This window comes from Zonotrichia leucophrys, chromosome 1 (genome assembly GCF_028769735.1).
Source record: "Zonotrichia leucophrys gambelii isolate GWCS_2022_RI chromosome 1, RI_Zleu_2.0, whole genome shotgun sequence".
Lineage (NCBI taxonomy): Eukaryota > Metazoa > Chordata > Aves > Passeriformes > Passerellidae > Zonotrichia > Zonotrichia leucophrys.
Genome location: NC_088169.1, coordinates 87440101 through 87458419, shown reverse-complemented (window position 1 = coordinate 87458419; position 18319 = coordinate 87440101). Strand labels below are relative to the sequence as shown.

General features: G+C 39.7%; 1 protein-coding gene across 3 annotated transcripts in view; it reads left to right on the top strand.

Moving 5' to 3' along the window:
- Nucleotides 1-17875, top strand: part of RIMKLB (ribosomal modification protein rimK like family member B) — a 40927-nt gene extending 23052 nt beyond the window's left edge. For all 3 annotated transcript variants that reach the window (XM_064720858.1, XM_064720867.1, XM_064720848.1), the window contains exons 4-7: nt 9190-9420; nt 11336-11422; nt 14320-14523; nt 15980-17875. In XM_064720858.1, coding sequence (XP_064576928.1) covers nt 9190-9420; nt 11336-11422; nt 14320-14523; nt 15980-16443 — 986 coding nt within the window. In that variant the 3' untranslated portion in view covers nt 16444-17875. The remainder of the gene's footprint in view (nt 1-9189; nt 9421-11335; nt 11423-14319; nt 14524-15979) is intronic.
- The last annotated feature ends 444 nt before the right edge of the window (nt 17876-18319 follow it).

The following is an 18319-nucleotide window of genomic DNA, read 5'->3' as shown; positions in this document are numbered from 1 at the left end:
CAGCTCACCAGTGGGTCTCTGTATGAGTGATAGGGAGTGGGTGGTACTACATGCCACTGTAGGATTGCATGGAGCTGGAGAGTAAAACTGTTGGCAGCAACAGGATTTAAGTCAAAATTGTCTTAGAACCACAACCTTATGTGAGTGCTTTCTTCAGCACGGGAATTTCTAAAGGGGTGCTCATTTCTTCCCCTTTCTTGCTTAGGTCTTCCAAGGTTCATAGCATGCTGTCAGACCTTTTCCTTTCAGAGTTTTAAATCTTTTTAAGTTGTTAGAGGCAGAGTCTAGGAATGAATGTAAATTGCAATTCAGTAACTAAGAACAGATCAAGAGTGGCATTTGGTAGTGAAATTCCATGATTGTGTTGCTGTAAAATGGAAGAACTTGAAGAAAAATGTAATCTGCAGATATTTAAAGGTGATTCGTTGAGTAATCTGTGGAAGAGCTAAATGAACTAAGGAGACTTCTCATACCTGAAGTGGTAAAGCTTTTGTTTCTCTTCTCTGCCATTGATTTGTGATGAGAGCTGTAGATCCTTAGTGGTTTTTATTTCTTTGTTAATTGGGCGGGTGATTATTTCAGACAAGAGAGCTTCAGATCTTGTAGTGTAGACGAAATATTTATAAAGATACTTACCAGCTTGTAGGGATTGGTAAGCACAGAATTACCCTTACAGTCTAGAGATTAGTGGTAAATTGGCTTATCTCTTAAATGTGTTGCCTTCAAAAGTCAAAACAAGCTGACAGTGGGAGGGCTGTCCCATCTACTTGCTTTAGCATGGTGTCTGTGAGTACGGTACTACCACAACATGATTCTTGTATTTGACTGGACTGGTTGGAAGGACTGTGTAATAATGAGGAACATTTTCTTTCAAGAAGAACGTTATAGATTGTATGGAGTGTATTAATTAGGGAGCATACTAAGTAAGTATCTTAATTAGTTACCATGTTTTTGTGACTAGGTGGAAGCTTCTGCATCCAGATCAGGTGCAAAATAATACTGCAGTGTTACATCTGTGTTGTCATTACAGTATGGGCATGGAGCATGTGTACAGCTATTGCAATGTAGTTTTAACCCTCTAGAGTCAGAAAGAGGAGACAAGCTCAGTGAGCTTGCTTACAGAGGTGTAGGAAAAATGTATTCATATACCTTTGATTTGTGTATGGTTCTATGTTAATGTCTGTCAAAACTAAGAAATTTTGGGTTATTGCTTTTTTTAGAACAACTTTTTTAGGGGACTGAAGGTGTTTGTGGAGGAAAATACTGTACTCACAATGACACTTCAACTGTTGTATACTGTATGTCCAAGTACCAGTTTTATTCTGACACATTATAAAAACCCCACAAAACAACAGACTCTCCTAATTGACAGGATTGATGTTATCTCTGCAAGCTTTAGAGTCAGTTTTAATGCAATTTTACCCAAAATACCAGAGCGAAATTCCTTCTTTTAAGAAGGATACATTTGTTTCCAAAATAAGTGCTTCCAATTCATAAATTGAATGCAGTTTTGATAAGGAGGGCTTTAGACTGCAGTGACAGGTCAAAACAATAAACTGAGGGGATCTGTCCAGTCCCCAGAATTCAGGCTCAGCTAAATATATTTAGGAAAAATTGGAAAGGAGAGGGAGTTGGATAGAATTTATTAAAAGTTTTTGACAGTGTAGACATTGTTTTATAAGTATCTTTTCTGTTATGGGAGACAGATATGAAGGATCTGTGTCTTCATTACAAATTGAATCTCACATTGCATGCTTCTCCACTTTGCTTCAGCACTTTGCTTAAGTAAATAAACAGCATCTCCTGGTGTCAGAAGGTATTGTTTGGTAGCAGACAGAGATGAGGTGCGTTATGGTAGGCATTTTAAAGGTATTTAGTAGGTTTTGATATTACAGGAAAAAAAATCTGATTAATCTCAGATGCGAGGAGAGCCTGTTATGGGTTGCTTGAAACCTTCCTTGGGATTTCTGCTTTTGGAAAGACCTTTTCCATCAGCCTTTTTATTTCAGGTGTATCCTTAACTTTTTTTCTTCACTTGCTATTCACAATGAACAGAAACAGCACATGTAAAACATGGGAAAGACTGACTGAGTGTTAAGAGTGGAGTTAGTTTACAGTAAGGTTAATTCACGTATATTTAGCAATTCTGGGTTAATTGCTGGACTTGGTTTTAGAGATGTTTTACAGCCTTAATGATTTTATGATTCTGTTCTTGTTCTGTAACACTCAATTAGGATGGGATTGTTTAGTGTTTGACTTTCTGCATTTGAGTTGGGGAAGGGATTCCAGAACTTGTTATTTCTAAGGCTCTCAGTGTTGGTAGGCTCTGGATAGGTGATACAGGACAGATACCTGCCACAAGTGGGTGTTCTTTCAGTTGAAGATGCCTTAGACTTCTAAAACTCTGTCAATCATGCTTATTTGACCCAGGAATGTTCTGAGATCACCTTGTGGAACTATTGTACAGAAGTCCTAATGAGATACAAGAGGCTCACCTAAACCATGTAGAAACTAAAATATCATGTCTGGCTTATAAACAGATGTCTGCTTTTGAAGTTCAATCTGTGCTGAGCAGTGGGTTTAGGTAAAAGTTTCATCATAAGGGCTTGCTAAATCTACAGCTCCTGATTTCCAAAATACATTTTTTTTCAGAATACAGTGGCATAGTACTGTTCTAGAGAGATCAGTTTTGTCTCTGCTCCATGTGATTTCCTTGGTACTGCTGAGTTGAGGAAGTGTATCCTGGTGGGAAAGCCTTTCTGGCAAAGTTTTTGTGGAGAAGGAGGGTGAGGTCATATTAAATACATAGAGTTGAATGTTAGCACTTGTTAATTTGGTTTGAAAAAACTAGTGAGCAGGATAGGAAGGGAGAGAATTTGAACTTTAAACATCCAGCCCAGAACTGTTGGAGAAATCTGTTTCTGTGGACACTAGGGTAAAAAATAGCTTGGTAATACTAGATACCAAAGAGGCTTTTACATGGAATGACATTTTGGAGGAATTGTGACAACTTAATGATCAGACTAATAAACTGTGGCTGTTAGGTGATAAGTGATATAGTTAAAATTCCTGTGCAACTTCAAAGGGGGAAGTTCAGTTTGGTGTTAATGAATTTGTGGTTCTCTAAAATTTCAGTGCTTAGCTGCCTTTCAGAGGTTAAGTTCTGGTTCAAATAAAATTGCATTTGAAGTGTGATACTTTATCTAGCATACAGCTGCCACAAGCAACCACTTCTCAGAAGAGGAATTTAACTCAGTGACTGCCTCTGTCTTTGGCAAAACCCCCAGGAATTGCCAATTGCTCCAAAATACTTATATATTTCAATGAAATTGTGTTTTTCAAAGAAGGTTTGAAAAAAGAAGTTGGAAAAAAAAAGTTTATCACCCAATTTCTGGAAATTTAATGTTGTTTATAGTTGGGTTATAAGATAGATACATAAAGTTGAATTAATATAGTAGCAAGCTTTTGAGATATAGAGTAGTATTTCATGAATATTAATTCAACTTCTGTTAATTATTCCTTAATTCTGACACTGTCTTGGCAGAATGTATATTTGAAGTATGCTGAGTTTTGAAAATTTTAGAGATTTAGTTGTGAGGGAATGTGTATCTTGTTATTGCAGTAATCTGGTATTTAGGTTTGGGATATCTCCCTTCTGAGCTTTAAGCTTGCTTTAACATGGCAATTAAAACACATTTAATTCCCTGCAAGTAAACTGTAAGTAATTATTAAACACTTTATAATGATTTAATGCAAATATTATGCAGTGTCTTGTGGGTGACAGATATTGGGAGGACAAATGAAATAGGAATGCACTGATCTGAGAGCAGGAGTGAGTCCAGGCTTGTAGAAAAATTCAGTGACGTCTGTGAGAACAACTGATGAATTGTGAAGAGCAAGTAGCAGGATGTAATATCATCAAAATACGAGGAAAGGTTTGTGTGGTAGAAGGCTTGCCTGTTTCTCCCAGCTGAGTTGAATTCATTATAGCCTGCTTGCTGAGTGACTGTTCATTTGGGAAACGTTAGCAGCTCCATGGATGGGTGGATGAATAAATTTGTATAACAAAGTTATGAGAGCTGGAGACTTTCAAGGTAGCCTACAGATCTCTGAGGAAAAATCTGGGTAATATATCTGGAAGTTCCCAGACCCTGCTAGCTCCTGTTGGAAATGTGGTGGGAGCTGGTGAAATTTGATTCAGATTTTATTTTTTGTAGTGCTGCATGCATGGTGACCAACCACTTATATGCTGGTATGTCTGTTAGAAAAAGTATTCCACATACTGGATCTGTCTGAATACTGAAGCACTTTTCCTGCTTGGTTTTACTTATGTATTTCTGAGAGCTGGTGTTCATTAGGGGTTTTGCTAAAGACAGAGGTAGTCACGGCTGAGGCCACAGAGGGAGGATTTTTTGCATAGTTATCCATGTTATACATGGAATTACATGTACATTAACTGTGTTGTCATGTTTGGAAACTTCTCATAGCCACACAGTTCTCAGACAAATTCTGTGAAATATATACAGGAAGTCAATTTGAAAGATGCACCTTTTGTGCCTCATTCCTGCTCTTTTGATCCGTTTGGTCAGAAATGGATTTGATAGGTCATGAGCTTCCATGGGTAGCAAGGCAGTGTATCAGCTGTTTCCAGGCACAGTGAAAAGCTTAATCTTTTATAAATTTATTTAATATTACTAAGGTTTAATCTTTTGTTAAAAGTGCCTGATGTTTGCTAAAGCAAGATATATAAAGCATCTGAAAATATTTTTGATGTCCTTGCAATCTTTGAGTTTTTAGACTTACATTCTGAAACTACATTCTTTCTGTGAAAGCATTTGCATTGTTTCAACTAAAAGTACAGTTGTTTGTAACATGCAAACTGGACATGAGCTATTGCTTTGCAGTAGTTACTAATCTGCTGATGAATGAGTCTTGTAGAGATTGGAAAGGATTTGTGTAGGTTGCAAATGGAATATAATGACTTTCAAAAATGTAAGCAATTTAAAATACTGCTTGGATGTGAATTAAAATGCTCAGAAGCCACACACAGTTGCTTGAAATCTCAATCCTTTTTAGCCATCCATAATACCATCATTGTGTGTTTTTTCCCAGAGTATGTTTGTCCACCCTAAAATTGTACTAAATCAGGTTTTTGAGAGACATCTGTCATCCTGAGTATCTTACAATATGAATAAGCTCTGCTGTGCTGGAGGCTAGTGTCTCAGGAACTTTGTAAGAATGTAGATGCACATTTTCTGATCTCACAGGTAACATCAGTAGCAATCTCTGCCTCTTTCTTCTGTCTTTAGTACAGTTTAGTGCTATGTCTGTTTTCTGTGGTTTTCACAGGTTTATGTGATGGCTTCTACCTTTTGGGTCAAAATAATCCTTTTTAGCAGAGACCAGCTGCTTTGCATTTTAAACTTGCCTGCTGTTCTTTGGGAGTGAAAAGCAGGAGGAGTGGCTGGGCCAACTGATGAATAATCATGCATTTACCCACTCAGTTCTATCATGTGCTGCTTTGAGCTGTTTTTGAGAGAAACTTGAACCTCTGACTTTGAGGTGTAACTGGTGAGGTTTATTTCCAGGTGATTACAGTTCACATTGCAAAAATTCCTTTTGTACTTTGTCTGAATACTGTGATGATTGGTGTCTAATGTTATAGGTGTACCATGTTCCATTTTGGAGAATTTTGTCTTGCAGAGGAAGAACAAAGATAGCTGGAACGGAGTGAAAGAATAGGTCTGGTTGAAGAGCAGGGTTTACATCTGTTTTTACTATGTGATATTCCAGCCCATGAGTCTTTACGTCTTAGAACCAAAGAATAGCCAAATATTTTGTGATAACCTAAAAATTGTTCCACAGGCTCTGGTAAAGTGGTTGTTATATGATGAGTTATATGGAAGTTCCCAGTATTGGATAAGCTTGAATTTTCCTTTCCTGGCTTATATTATTGGTGTTTTGAAGGACTGTATAACTGTCTCTTTGCTGTGTCTGCAATGTCATGGGCAGCCACTGAAAATGTCAACGAATGGATTAACTTGTTATTTGTCAAGGTATTTCTGTATGATCTGAGTGTCTGCCTTCTGTGTGTTTGTGAGGTCAGCTCATTGTCCACAGGCAACAGTGAGTGTGACCTGCTTTACTGTTTTGGGATCAGGATGACCCGATAACTGCAAAGAAAAGAGGGTTCATCTCAGCTGTGTGCAGTTTTGTGTGCCACACTGTGGAAAAGGTCACTTGGTTTGTTCAGCCTGGAGAAGGGGAGGCTGAGGGAAGACCTTGAGTGGTCTGTAGTGTAGCTTCCTCATGAGGGGAAGCAGAGTGGCAGGCACTGATCTCTTCTTTGTGCTGACCCGTGACAGGACTTGGGGGAGTGGCCTGAAGTTGTATCAGGGGTGGTTTAGGTTGAATATTAGAAGAAGGTTTTTCACACAGAGGGTGTTTGGGCACTGGAACAGGCTCCCCAGGAAAGTGGTCACGGCACCAAGCCTGACAGAGTTCAAGAAATATTTGGACGATGCTCCTGGGTACAAGGTGTGGTTATTTGGGCTGTTCTGTGCAGTGATAGGAGTTGGACATGATGAGCCTTGTGGGTCCCTTTCAACTTAGTACAATCTATGATTAAAAAAAAAAAATTACCTCTAAACCACTATGTAACATCTCTGTAGTCTTTTTTTTGCCCTTTTTTTCTTTACATTCATGAATTAGTTCTATGGAAAAAAATTACCCCTACACATTAGTATCTTCTGTGTTACTGCTTTCAGCACATTATAGTGAATAAATGTTATTTTATCAGCCCACTTCGCAATAATGACCATTAACCTGATTCTTAACTGATGGGTCTCAGATGGAATGCTGAATGCATACTTGTTCCAAAATGGCAGAATCTGCTTCTCCTTTTTACTGTAATAAAGCTGCTTCTGTTTGCAGCACTGTGTTGCTGGGAGACTGCAGCTAATTTTTATGGTGCATATCAGTAGTAGTGATTCAAATTATACATTTCATTTAGTACCTCTTCTTTGTGTTTGTAAACTGCCTTCTGTTAGGGGAGAGAAATTTTGTTCTGGGGAGAACAGTATCCAGACCAGAGAATATGACTGAATCTGAAACAAAAGCTCAGACTGTTCTGTTGATAGCATCATTGTACTTCCAAAGTCACTTCAGGGGGGATGGTGACCTGGCTAAATTTACACCAGTCTGATAGTCAGGTCTAACACAGGTACTCAGAAGAATTCCAGGTGAGACAAACACATCTCCTCAAACTGCTGTTTTTCTTTTTCAGAATCCATGGTGCAAAACTTCAGCATGTGGCGTGACTTTAAAGCAAAAGAACAAAATAGACTGAGAGATTATGAATTGGAAAACTGTGTCGTTTTGGTTCACAACACAGATAACGGTGGCAACTTGGGGCTATGTAGAAAATAGTCCTTTTTAGAATGATTGTTGCACAGCTTGCATGTGGATCAGGATGTGCATGCAATTACATTGGCAAAAAGTGGGTGTAATTGGGCATGCACCTAAATGGAAAAATACATGTGTAAGGTGGAATCTGACTAATAAGTAAAAAAATTCTCTGCTTGCTGAATCTGTACTCCTTTTCTGGCTAAAGGAGATGGTAGTCCATTTTGTGCTGTTCACAGTCTGCTTAGGTTTGTAGCAGTGTCTTGTTTTTAATCTTGCTTGAGATGCCTCTCTAAAATGGGGTGTGTGTGTGTCTGGAGCCTGCTTGCTTAAACACGCGAGTCATGTCAGCTGCAATGCGGCAGTGCTTGGTGCTAATGAGGTGAGCAGCCAGAGCACCCGTCTGCTTATGTTTGCTCATCTCTGTGCAGTTATGGCTGTGGGGATTGGAAAAAGGGATTTGTATTGGATGTGGCTCTGTTTTGGCCTTTCCAGAGTGTGGTTCTGTGTTCTCCTGAGGACTGGGCAGCACATTTCAACTTCCATTTTGGGAGTTAGGTGGTTGCTTCATTATGTTTAATGCAAGGTCTAAAATACATCCTGGCTGGGAGAAGAAAAGAAAAAAGGGAGGTACAGAGGGGGGAAACCCCCCCTTTTTCTCTCCCCCCTCCCTCCCAATTCTCCCCCAATTAATTCTAATGCACCTTGAAATGAAATATATCACTTGGCAATCAGTGCCTTCATGCAGAGTAGATACAAGTCTGTATTTGTAATGTAGCATCTTTGGAATACAGTAATCAGGTAATAAAATTTGGTTAGATCTCACAAGTTACAGGTGGCCTTTGGCAGGCACAAGATGCAGATGCAGTGTGATTTCTCAGCTCACTTTTTTTTTTTTTTAACCCTTAAGGTGCTGATAGCAGTGTGAGCTGAGTTTTTTTGATGAAGTCATACATTTTTGCTTTGAACATAAGACAAATAAATATCAAACCTTGTTTGTCTTTTCCCGTCCTCAGATGCCAGATTGTCTCCATTGAGCTTGATGCCTTCCTGTCCAATCCTGTCATGTGCCTATTCCTGCAGCTCGTCTTTCAGTGTTTCTTTTTCAGAGAATTAGCCTGTAAAACTATAGGTCATGATTAAGTAATATATTGATCTTGGTGGGAAAGCTGACTATCCTTCTAGTTCCTGCCTTTGTCACAGGGTGCTTCCTTGTTAGCTGATAAAATTATTTCTGACTACTTAATTTAATATTATTCAGATTGTTGAAATGACCTGTTAAAAATACTGCTGGTTTTTTGTGTTTTTTTAAGGATCGTATCTAGTCTCTGTTACTTTGGCAATATGTTGTGTAACGTGGTGCCACAAACAGAGGGATCAATACAGCTGGGACTGGGAAAGGTATGAACTGCATCCTGTAGGCAAGAACCAGCGGTGGGAGGCAGGAACCTCCTGAGCTGTTGATACAGTAGTGTGCAGCTTACACCCATAGAAAGGGTGGAGTGTCAACCTGTAAACAAATGTCCATCACCCTGGGAAGGAGCCCAAGACTGTGTGCCCTAATTAAGTCTGGTTTTTGCTTGGTCCTAGTTTTAAGTGAGTTAAGAGTGACATGAGTGAAACAGCACAACTGACAAGATGCGTGCTAGGGAGAGTTGTGCTGTTTTAACATACTGTTGAAGTCTGATATCTCTGATCACAGATAGTGCAGTATCTGTGCCTGTTTACCTTCTCCTGGAGACCTTGTGACTTAAGACTGGGATGTTTTTCCTCTTCCTTCTTTAGGTCTCCGGGTGAAAGGGGAGCTCATTACTGCTTACCCACAAGTGGTGGTTGTGCGTGTGCCAACACCTTGGGTCCAGAGTGACAGCGACATCACAGTCCTTCGCCACCTAGAGAAGATGGGCTGTCGATTGATGAATCGTCCTCAAGCCATCCTCAACTGTGTCAACAAGTTCTGGACGTTTCAAGAACTTGCTGGCCATGGTGTGCCTCTTCCAGACACTTTTTCATATGGTAAGGCTCTTGGATCAAAGAGGTAGCATAGTTGCCTAGACAACTTGAGCTTTTGCAGAGCAAAAGATGTAAGTTTTGGAAATCCATAGAAATTTAGCCATGAGGCCAGTTCCACAGCTAAGCGTTGAGTAACCAAAAAGGAAGTTAAAGTCGTGACACCCAGATTCTGGTTTTGTCTTTGTTGATTAGCTTTTGATGCCTTGTAAAGAGTACTTGAACTGTACCTCAGCCTTCCAAGTAACTGACTTTGGCTGTTAGTGCTATTATACTTTCTGTTCTTTTCCAATTGCCTAAAACAGCAGACAAGAGCTTGGGGTACTAATGTCATAAGTACTACAGAAAACTAGACTTACAACCTGAAAGTAGATTAAACTCCTATATGAATAAAAGTGTCTGCAAATACATTAGTTTTTGGGAAAGGACAAGGGTAGCAAGGAGCACGAGCCCTTGTGTTCACCTTTTAACAATAGTTTAGGCTTTGTTTCCCACCAAAACAGTTAATTATAGTTTATTGTGACTGCCTCTGGAATCTCTGGTATCTCTGGTTCCTGACAGAATGCTAGATCAGAGGAACCATTTGTCTGACCTACCTTGATGCTCTTTCTGCTTTTAATTACAATCTGTTAAAGAACTGTAGATACCTCTCAACCTGCTGTTCCTTCTGGGAATACCAGTGCTTTCCTCCCATTTGTGTGATTGCATCAATAAGTTTTTATAATGGGAGTGTTACAAAATGAGAAAAAAGACTGACACAACCATGGCTTTCTGTCAATTACTATGAATTACTATTTCCATCAATCACCATGAAAACAATTTGAGAAGAAACATGCCCTTTCTTTATATGTGTGGCTGCTCTAACTTGTTGAGAAAGGAATGAGTTTTTAATTTTTTTGGGGAAGGGGAGACCATGAATGATGCTTAATAATTGTAGAACATAGCAGTTTGATCGTAACTCCCTCCCACTTCTGTTGGTGTCTGCCTCTGGAATTTGACAGAAGGATGGCTTTCTTTTAATTTTTGTTTTTTAAAACCACAAGTGTCAAGTTATCAGTGAGAGCTGACTTGGCCAGGTAAAGCAGGGTGTGCTGGATGACATATTACTCCCTGACATGCATTAAACACCATGGCAGGGTTGTGATGGCTGCTGCTGGCTTTGTGACTTTGTGTCTTGACTTGACTTCTGCACTTTACTGCATGATGTGTTAGAGGGGGCTCATCCCTTTGTCTACTGACTTTTCTATTCTGTATTTCTTGTGCTGTGGTCAGCCTTCTTTGAATTGAACTCAAGTAACCTTGAAGTATCAACCATAATTGTGTGAATGGCCATTAAAAGCTACACTCTATGGTCCTTAGAGATGCAATGAGATTAAAAGGTTGAAGTACTACTTCAGGATATAGAGAGAATGAGATACAGGAGACTTAAGCCTTCAGAAGGGGGGAGGTGAACTGACCAGGTCTGGGTTGTTGCTGCTCTGTGGATTATGCCTTGTCATCACGTTCTGCTTTGCTTTCCTGGTTAGTAGTTTGGATGGAACTGTTACTAGTGTTATGTGTCTGCTGCTTTCCTGTTAGACATTTGAAAAGATGGAAGTTGGTAAAGTAAAAGGAATAAAATGGAACAAGATGGTTGAATTGGGGCATTTGGATTTGGAAGATTAGATCGAGCCTTTTGGGATTGTGATCAAGAGGCCTTTGTCAATTTGTGTCTTCCGTTCAAAAGGAAGCAGGTCTTAATATCCCGCACATCACAAACACCTTCAAAGTCTGGTCGTGCTCCATGACCAAGGTCCTCCTAACTGATGATTTCTCTGCATTATCTAAGCTGTAAGGGTGGGAGGAATGTATGGCAATTACATCCCAAATTTGGCCACAGCAGACCGGTGGCACATAATGTTGTTGGTTTTCTTTTTGCCAGGTGGTCATGAGAATTTTTCCAAAATGATTGATGAGGCGGAAGTGCTGGAGTTCCCTATGGTGGTGAAGAACACGCGGGGTCATCGAGGTGGGTGTGAGGTCAGGGGTAAGGGCAAGGACTATTCTGAGCAGCACTCCAAGATTTTGTCTCATCAAGGAATGACAGTTAAGAAGATCTGTTAGGTGTTGGACTTCTTTCCAATACATCTAAATTCTACCATCCATGAATGCTGAATGTTGAATAGGCTGCAGCACTGGGAAACAGTTTTTGTAGAACCCAGTCTTGGAAAGGCAGGGGGCAAAGTGTTCAAAATTATGGTGCATTGGTGACTTCTGTGGGGAAGGCTTTGAACTGGAATAATGGGACGTCTGGAGATTGTGAAGTTGAAAGAAACCTACATGGATTTTAGGGATGTTTTTACATAGGCCTAAAAAATGAAATCTCAGTTCATTCAGTGACTTCTTTCCTACTCAACTTCATCTATAATTAGGATTCCGATTTAATTAAAATCTTATGTATTGTTTGTAAAACTGAATCTCTGTTTTTTAGAAAAATACCTCTGACAGTGTCAGTGGTATTACTGCAGGTTCGGATTAAATTGCACTGTTTTTGGTATTTTGTTTTAACTGTTGAATATAAAACAAACATCAACTTAATTTAGTGTTAAATAGTGGTTACTAAAGGGAAATTCCAGAGGTTATTTGCACAGGAAGTTGCTCTGTTTTTAATATATTTTAAAACATATTTTATAAATATCAGATCTATAAAGAGACTAAAAATGAAGTTAAGGCACAAAACCAGGAGTTACTTCAAACAAAATCATAACTAGAGGACACCACTTCTTTCTTTCTGTCCGTCAGTTTGCTCTCAACTCTCTGCTGCTCCTCTTCTACTGGCATGAGTGCTTCTGTAGCCATGTAGTAAATAGATTTAGGAACTGATGTCAAATGGATCTGGATAAGTTATTTTTACTCCAGTTAGTTTTTTGCATGACTTAGCACTTAGTTGCACAAATGCTCGTGTTGACGGAATGGAAGGGAGCAAAACGCTGGGGCTGAGGAAGATCAGACCTGCTGCTGATAGCAGCAATACCTGTTAGTGTGGTTTTAAAGTGTGAGTGGAGATCCAAAGCCAAGGTGGAGAGTTTGATGTTGCAGCAAGGTGATTTTGACAGCTGTGGAATATCTAAGACAGTGGATTTGACTTAACACTGCCTTTAGTGGAGATCTACTAAATAATTTTAGAGTTTCAGCCATTGATTTTCTTCTCCCTTTTTTAGCCAAGATTCCTGTAAATCTGTTTATAAGTTTTGCTTTAGAGCACTTTAAATTCCAGGCATTTTAATGCAAATTTATGGAAAGTACATATCTTTTCACATTAAGAGAGCTGGGGAAACTTTTTCAAATTAATTGAAGAGCAGCCATTTGCAAATTATATGTAAAATAAATAGGTAAACGTGATCATAGGTACTGGTTGATGAATAAAGGTCACACTCTTCTAGGCCAATTTTTTGTGCAGCTTGCTGCTGCAGCAGAAGGGCCAATCCTGATTTTACCAAGATGCCATGATGGTGGATGATTTGCAAGAACTCAGTGGCTCCTCTCCAAGGCATCATTCTTCCTTTTCCATTTCAGGAATACAGTAGGATTATTAATTGTCTGTACAAGAGTTAAAGTTTGGAGTGGGAGAAAGGACATGGAGGTTTTTACTTTTTGTGAATTTTAAGCTTGCATTCTCATGTCTCTGTAGTGAGAAATTCCATGTTCCTCAAGCAGTCTTCTGTGTTATGGAGACCTTAAATCCTATCTAAACAGACGCTGCTGTAGTAGGGCATAGGAACACTTGGTGGAATTCTTTACACATTATTTATCCTAGTTCTGCTACTGCTGCATTTCTGTTCTCTTACTTAAGGAGGGCAGTTTATCAATTTATGTTTGTTCTCTGTTAGCACCATAGCAGAATTGATTGACAGTTCTGCTTCAAGGTAAAGTGGGCACCTTATTGCAAAACATGAATCTAATATGGCATAGAACCCTTAAGAAAGGGGAAAAGAAGTTGGGAAATGTAGGTAAAGATGGAAAGGGATGCAGTCTTGTGCGTCTGGAAATTGGATAGAAAGTAGTTCAGGGATGACTTTAACCAGTATGAACACAACTGGAGAAGAGCAAAGAAGTCTTTGGTGTAGTCTAAAAATAAAAGGGAATGAAATTATTTATTTTAGGTTAAAAAATCCAAGTCCTAGAGATGTTTGCTTGCAGAAAACCTAGTGATTTGTCAAGAGGCGTTTTTTTCAGTTAGAGAATAATCCATTCATTTTATGTCTTTTGGAATCTTCTGCTAAATTATCTTGGATACTGTGGAGTGGAACATTTTCCTCTGACTGTAGTTGTTCCACTGCAGACCTCATTCTGGAGTTGTGAGCCCTTTTAAGTATTGGGAAGAGCAGCTCTCAGGAACTTCGTAACAGAGAAGTGGGTGGTTCTGCAGGGGCACACTGGAGACTTCAGAGTTCTTAGATGCCCAGTGTTCAGCAGTTTCATGTTGTTGGTTCTTGTGTGTCAAAGCTATAGGCTGTGGGTCCTGTCCTCTTGGATGAACAAAATTGTTATTAGTTACATGTTGGCTGCTCTTTAAGTATTTCTTTCTTTTATTTCCTCCCACTAAGGACTTGTACCAAAAGAAGTTGAAACTGCAAGACCATCTCCTTTATCTAAAGCTCTTTTCTTTTTCCTTGCTTCTTTCTTTCTCTCTCTATTTTTTTAAACTCATGTCTCCTCAGCTGTCAGTACTTGAGCACTTAAAAGCACTGAATCAGTGGAACACTTTTGTCCATGGAGGAGTTTGTAAATGGATATAAGCTACAGATGGGGCCTCTGAGAATGGGCAGTGTGCCGGTCAGAGGTTTTACTTTCACGTGCTGAATCATTGATGCAGCTCAGATGGGCAGCTGCTTTCAACACCCTGATGTTTTTTCCTCCATACAGGTAAAGCTGTGTTCCTGGCACGAGACAAGCACCATTTGGCAGACCTAAGCCATTTGATCCGTCACGATGCCCCGTACTTGTTTCAAAAATACGTTAAGGAGTCCCATGGCAAGGATGTGCGCGTCATCGTAGTGGGAGGCCGTGTGGTGGGCACCATGCTCCGCTGCTCGACAGATGGGAGGATGCAGAGTAACTGCTCACTTGGTAGGAAAAGCATTGCTCATAGTTTTGATCAGAATATTTCAACCCAGTTGAAAAATCACAAAGCTGACTGAAGTAAGCTGCAGGTGTTATTTTGTGTTAATTGTGCTTGCTGCTGGGGGTTTAAGGGGGAAACATGAGAGGAAGGATTAAGTAAGAAGCATGTTGAGCAAACAGAGAGGGAGAGATGATATTTGCTCAAAGTGTTTGATAGATGGGATGATGACAAGCATGGGAAAGTTCTAGAACACAAATGGAGCAACTGATGTGGTAATGGCATTTTGATGCTAATGCTATGTTATCATTTGTTTCATCCTGTTGAGAGCAACAGAAAATGAAGGAAGAGAGAAAGCAACACTTAAGGGAGGTGGAGGAGTCAGTCATTTGGCAAGAGAGTAGAAAAAAATGTTAAGTGAGAAAGCTGTTGAAGGCAATAAGCAACTGGATTGCACTGTTCATTTTCTATGCTGCCTTAAGTCTATCAGGTTTCTACCTGCTACCTCTTCCCACAAAGACCATATCTGGGAGAAAGAGGAGGTTACTGCATGGATTGTAGCATGTTCAGAACTGAGATTTTGCATAGGTTTGGATGTTGGACTTGAGAGTTTCTGAGGGTAAAAGGAGGCAGGACGCTTGAGGGTGACTCACTGAAACTGTACTGAACCTGAGCAGGGATGGGATAAAATGTGTTCATGTATAGTGCAGTTTTGGTTAGTCAAAATGCCTAAGAGATTTTAGTTACTACTTCATGCAAAGGAAATATAGCCTGAAAGATTTTTCTGCTAATTTTTTTGTTTGTTTATTTGTTTGTTTGTTTCTTATTATTTGGGTTATTTTTCAATTTAACTATTGCAATAGATGAAGCTTGAGCCAGATAATACTTGAGTGATGGACTGTGAACCTGACAGCTGAGGTTCAAACATAGATGTTCCCTAATTCTTGCTTTAGAGACAGTAACCTGTGATAGCAAGTAGAGAGGTATGTGAGCAGATGATGATGTCTTAATCCCCATTCCTCTCAATTATATCTACAGTTACAGTTGTAATCTTACCAAGAGCTCTAGGTTTAATTTTGCTGAAATATTTCTTCTGATCACGTACAAACATGTAAGGAAAGCCTCTACCTTAGAAGGAACAAGGGTGGTTTGTTAGTTCATTTTTTTAATATCCTGGGGTCATAAAAATGTGTATTTTTTCTTGACTAAAAAGTCATTGCTTAACTGTTTTTAAACAAGTCATACTCTTGACCTGCTAAAGGCGGGTCAGAATCTTTTGAAATCCTGGTGTGGCATCAAGTTCATTAGTAGTCACTGTGGAAAGGAGGTCACTTTCTGAGTCATCAGCAGTGCGCTTGCAGGCTGACTTTGAAGCTTCCCAATCGAAAATCACGGCCCGGTTGAGAAGGATGTCAGTCCCTTGTGACCTGAGTGCAGACAGCAAGTTCTTTTCCCTTTTTCCAGGTGGTGTAGGAATGATGTGCTCGCTGAGCGAACAAGGCAAGCAGTTGGCAGTCCAAGTGTCAAACATCCTAGGGATGGATGTGTGCGGCATTGACCTGCTGATGAAGGACGACGGCTCATTCTACGTCTGCGAGGCCAATGCAAATGTAGGTTTCATTGCCTTTGACAAGGCTTGTAATTTAGACGTAGCTGGTATCATAGCGGACTATGCCGCTTCCCTGCTGGCCCCCGGCCGCTTGACGCGGCGCATGTCCTTGCTCTCCGTGGTGTCCACGGCCAGTGAGACTAGCGAGCCAGAGCTGGGCCCTCCAGCTGGGGCCGCTGTCGACAACATGAGTGCTAGCTCCAGCTCTGTCGACAGCGACCCTGAGACCACGGAGAGAGAGTTGCTCACCAAGCTCCCGGGGGCTCTCTTCAACATGAACCAGCTACTAGCCAATGAGATCAAGCTCCTTGTGGAGTGATGCCACGTGTAAATAGGTGACCAACAGAACTCTCTCTTGTAAATTTTTTTTTAAACCAACTTGCAATGCTGTTTATCAAGAGACGCTCAGAGGAATGAGGAAAGGGGGGTGGGTGTGTCAGTTGAGAGAGCAAAAGTAAAAGGCACACGTGCTGTGAATGCTGTCCCTACTCATTTGCAGAACATTAAATTGTCTTCATTCTTAGTCAGTTTTACGGTGGAGATGCTCAGTTTGTAACCAAGCAGCAATTTTATTTGGATGCTGCTTTGGTCCCCAGATATATTGCAGTTCATGTGTCTTCACAGGAAAGCATTGAAGCGTGATTCACACTTGAAGATTTTCAGAAAGTTGTCTGGCAGCTCTCTAGAAACTTCTGTGAATTGCTGCACCAGTTAAGTCTCTTCTACCTCTGTAAGGCTTGATCCTGTAAATTGTTTAGTGCCTCAAATTCTTTATGTGAGTTGAAGGTGTTAAATACCAAGTATTTCAAAATTCCTTGACACCTACTGTTCCTACTCTTGCAGATGGGAGCTGTAAGTTCAGGATCCTTTTAAAGTCATCACTTTCTGACCTTGCAGGATACGGCCTTTCAAATGATGAGGCTGAGAGAAGTGTCAGTTGACTTAATGTGAACTTTCTGTAAAAATCTGTAAATTGTACCATCTTGGTATTAAGTGGCAGCTTTGTGTCTAAATTCCTTTTTAAAGGAGGATACTTCTATTTTTCTCATTTCAAATCCTGATTTTGGAAGGTATATAGGGGAATTGGTCATATTCTATTTGTGGGCAGAAGTGGCATGTTTTTACCTACTTTTTGCATGGTTGGAGGAGATAAACAGCACTGTAATGTTTGGTATACAAAATGATGTTTAATCTAAAAATGTGAAAAAGAATTACACTAGTTTAAAGCAAACGTGCATCGACTTGTATTTGTTAGTGTTTTAGTCTTTCTGAGAGAGATCTGCAATGTTAATGTTCCTTTTTCTTTAATACATGCTAGTCCAACACTCCCTTCTCTATGCCTGCATCTTTAACAGTGGCCAAAGTGAAAACACCGCAGACTGTTTGTTAAGAAAACACTGAGTTATAGCCTGTACATTGGTGGGGGGTTGTTTGTTTGTTTTTGTTTGCTTTTTTTTGGAGGGAGGAATGTGGTAAGGTGTGGAGGAGGGAAGAGCTGGTTAAAAGTGATTAGTCATCCAGAGGAACTTTAGAATAAAGCTGCAGTTCATACAATACTTACCAGGCTTACTTTTTCCCCACTGAACATAAGAACTTGATGTTGGCATAAATCCAAAGAGTATAACTGGGGAGAAATATTCAGTTCTTAGCTTTGGAAAACGTGGCAGATTTGAAAAAGGAAAAAAAAAAAAAAAGAAGGCAAAAAAAAAAAAGAGCTCAGCCAGAGTTTTAAAAAGAAAAAAAACCAACAAAACCCTAGGTCCACAAACAATTAAGGGATTGATCCTAGACCCTTACGTGTGTGTGGTGTGAGTGCACACACTCGTGTGTGTTTGTGTGTGCACAATTGTTTTGCTTTATTTTTTTGAGAGTGTTGGCTGTTTAGCTCCTAATTTTTTTCCAGACTTCCTGATTTTCCTTAATCCTTCTGGCTGTGCATTTTGTCATTAGCCTTGAGCTGGTTTGGAAAACAGATAACCAAAACAGATACTGAATCCATTTTTCAGTCCCTGTCTTCCTCCTCCTTTTCCTCCTCCTTCTCCCTTTTCATTCCCCTCTTATTCTTGGGGTTCATAAAGCCCTGGAACTATATATATATATATATAAATATATATATAAAGATAAGCCTCTTTTTTAAAAACAAAAAGTAAAATGTTTACAATTGAAAAATCATCTTGTGAAAATAGGTTTGTTTG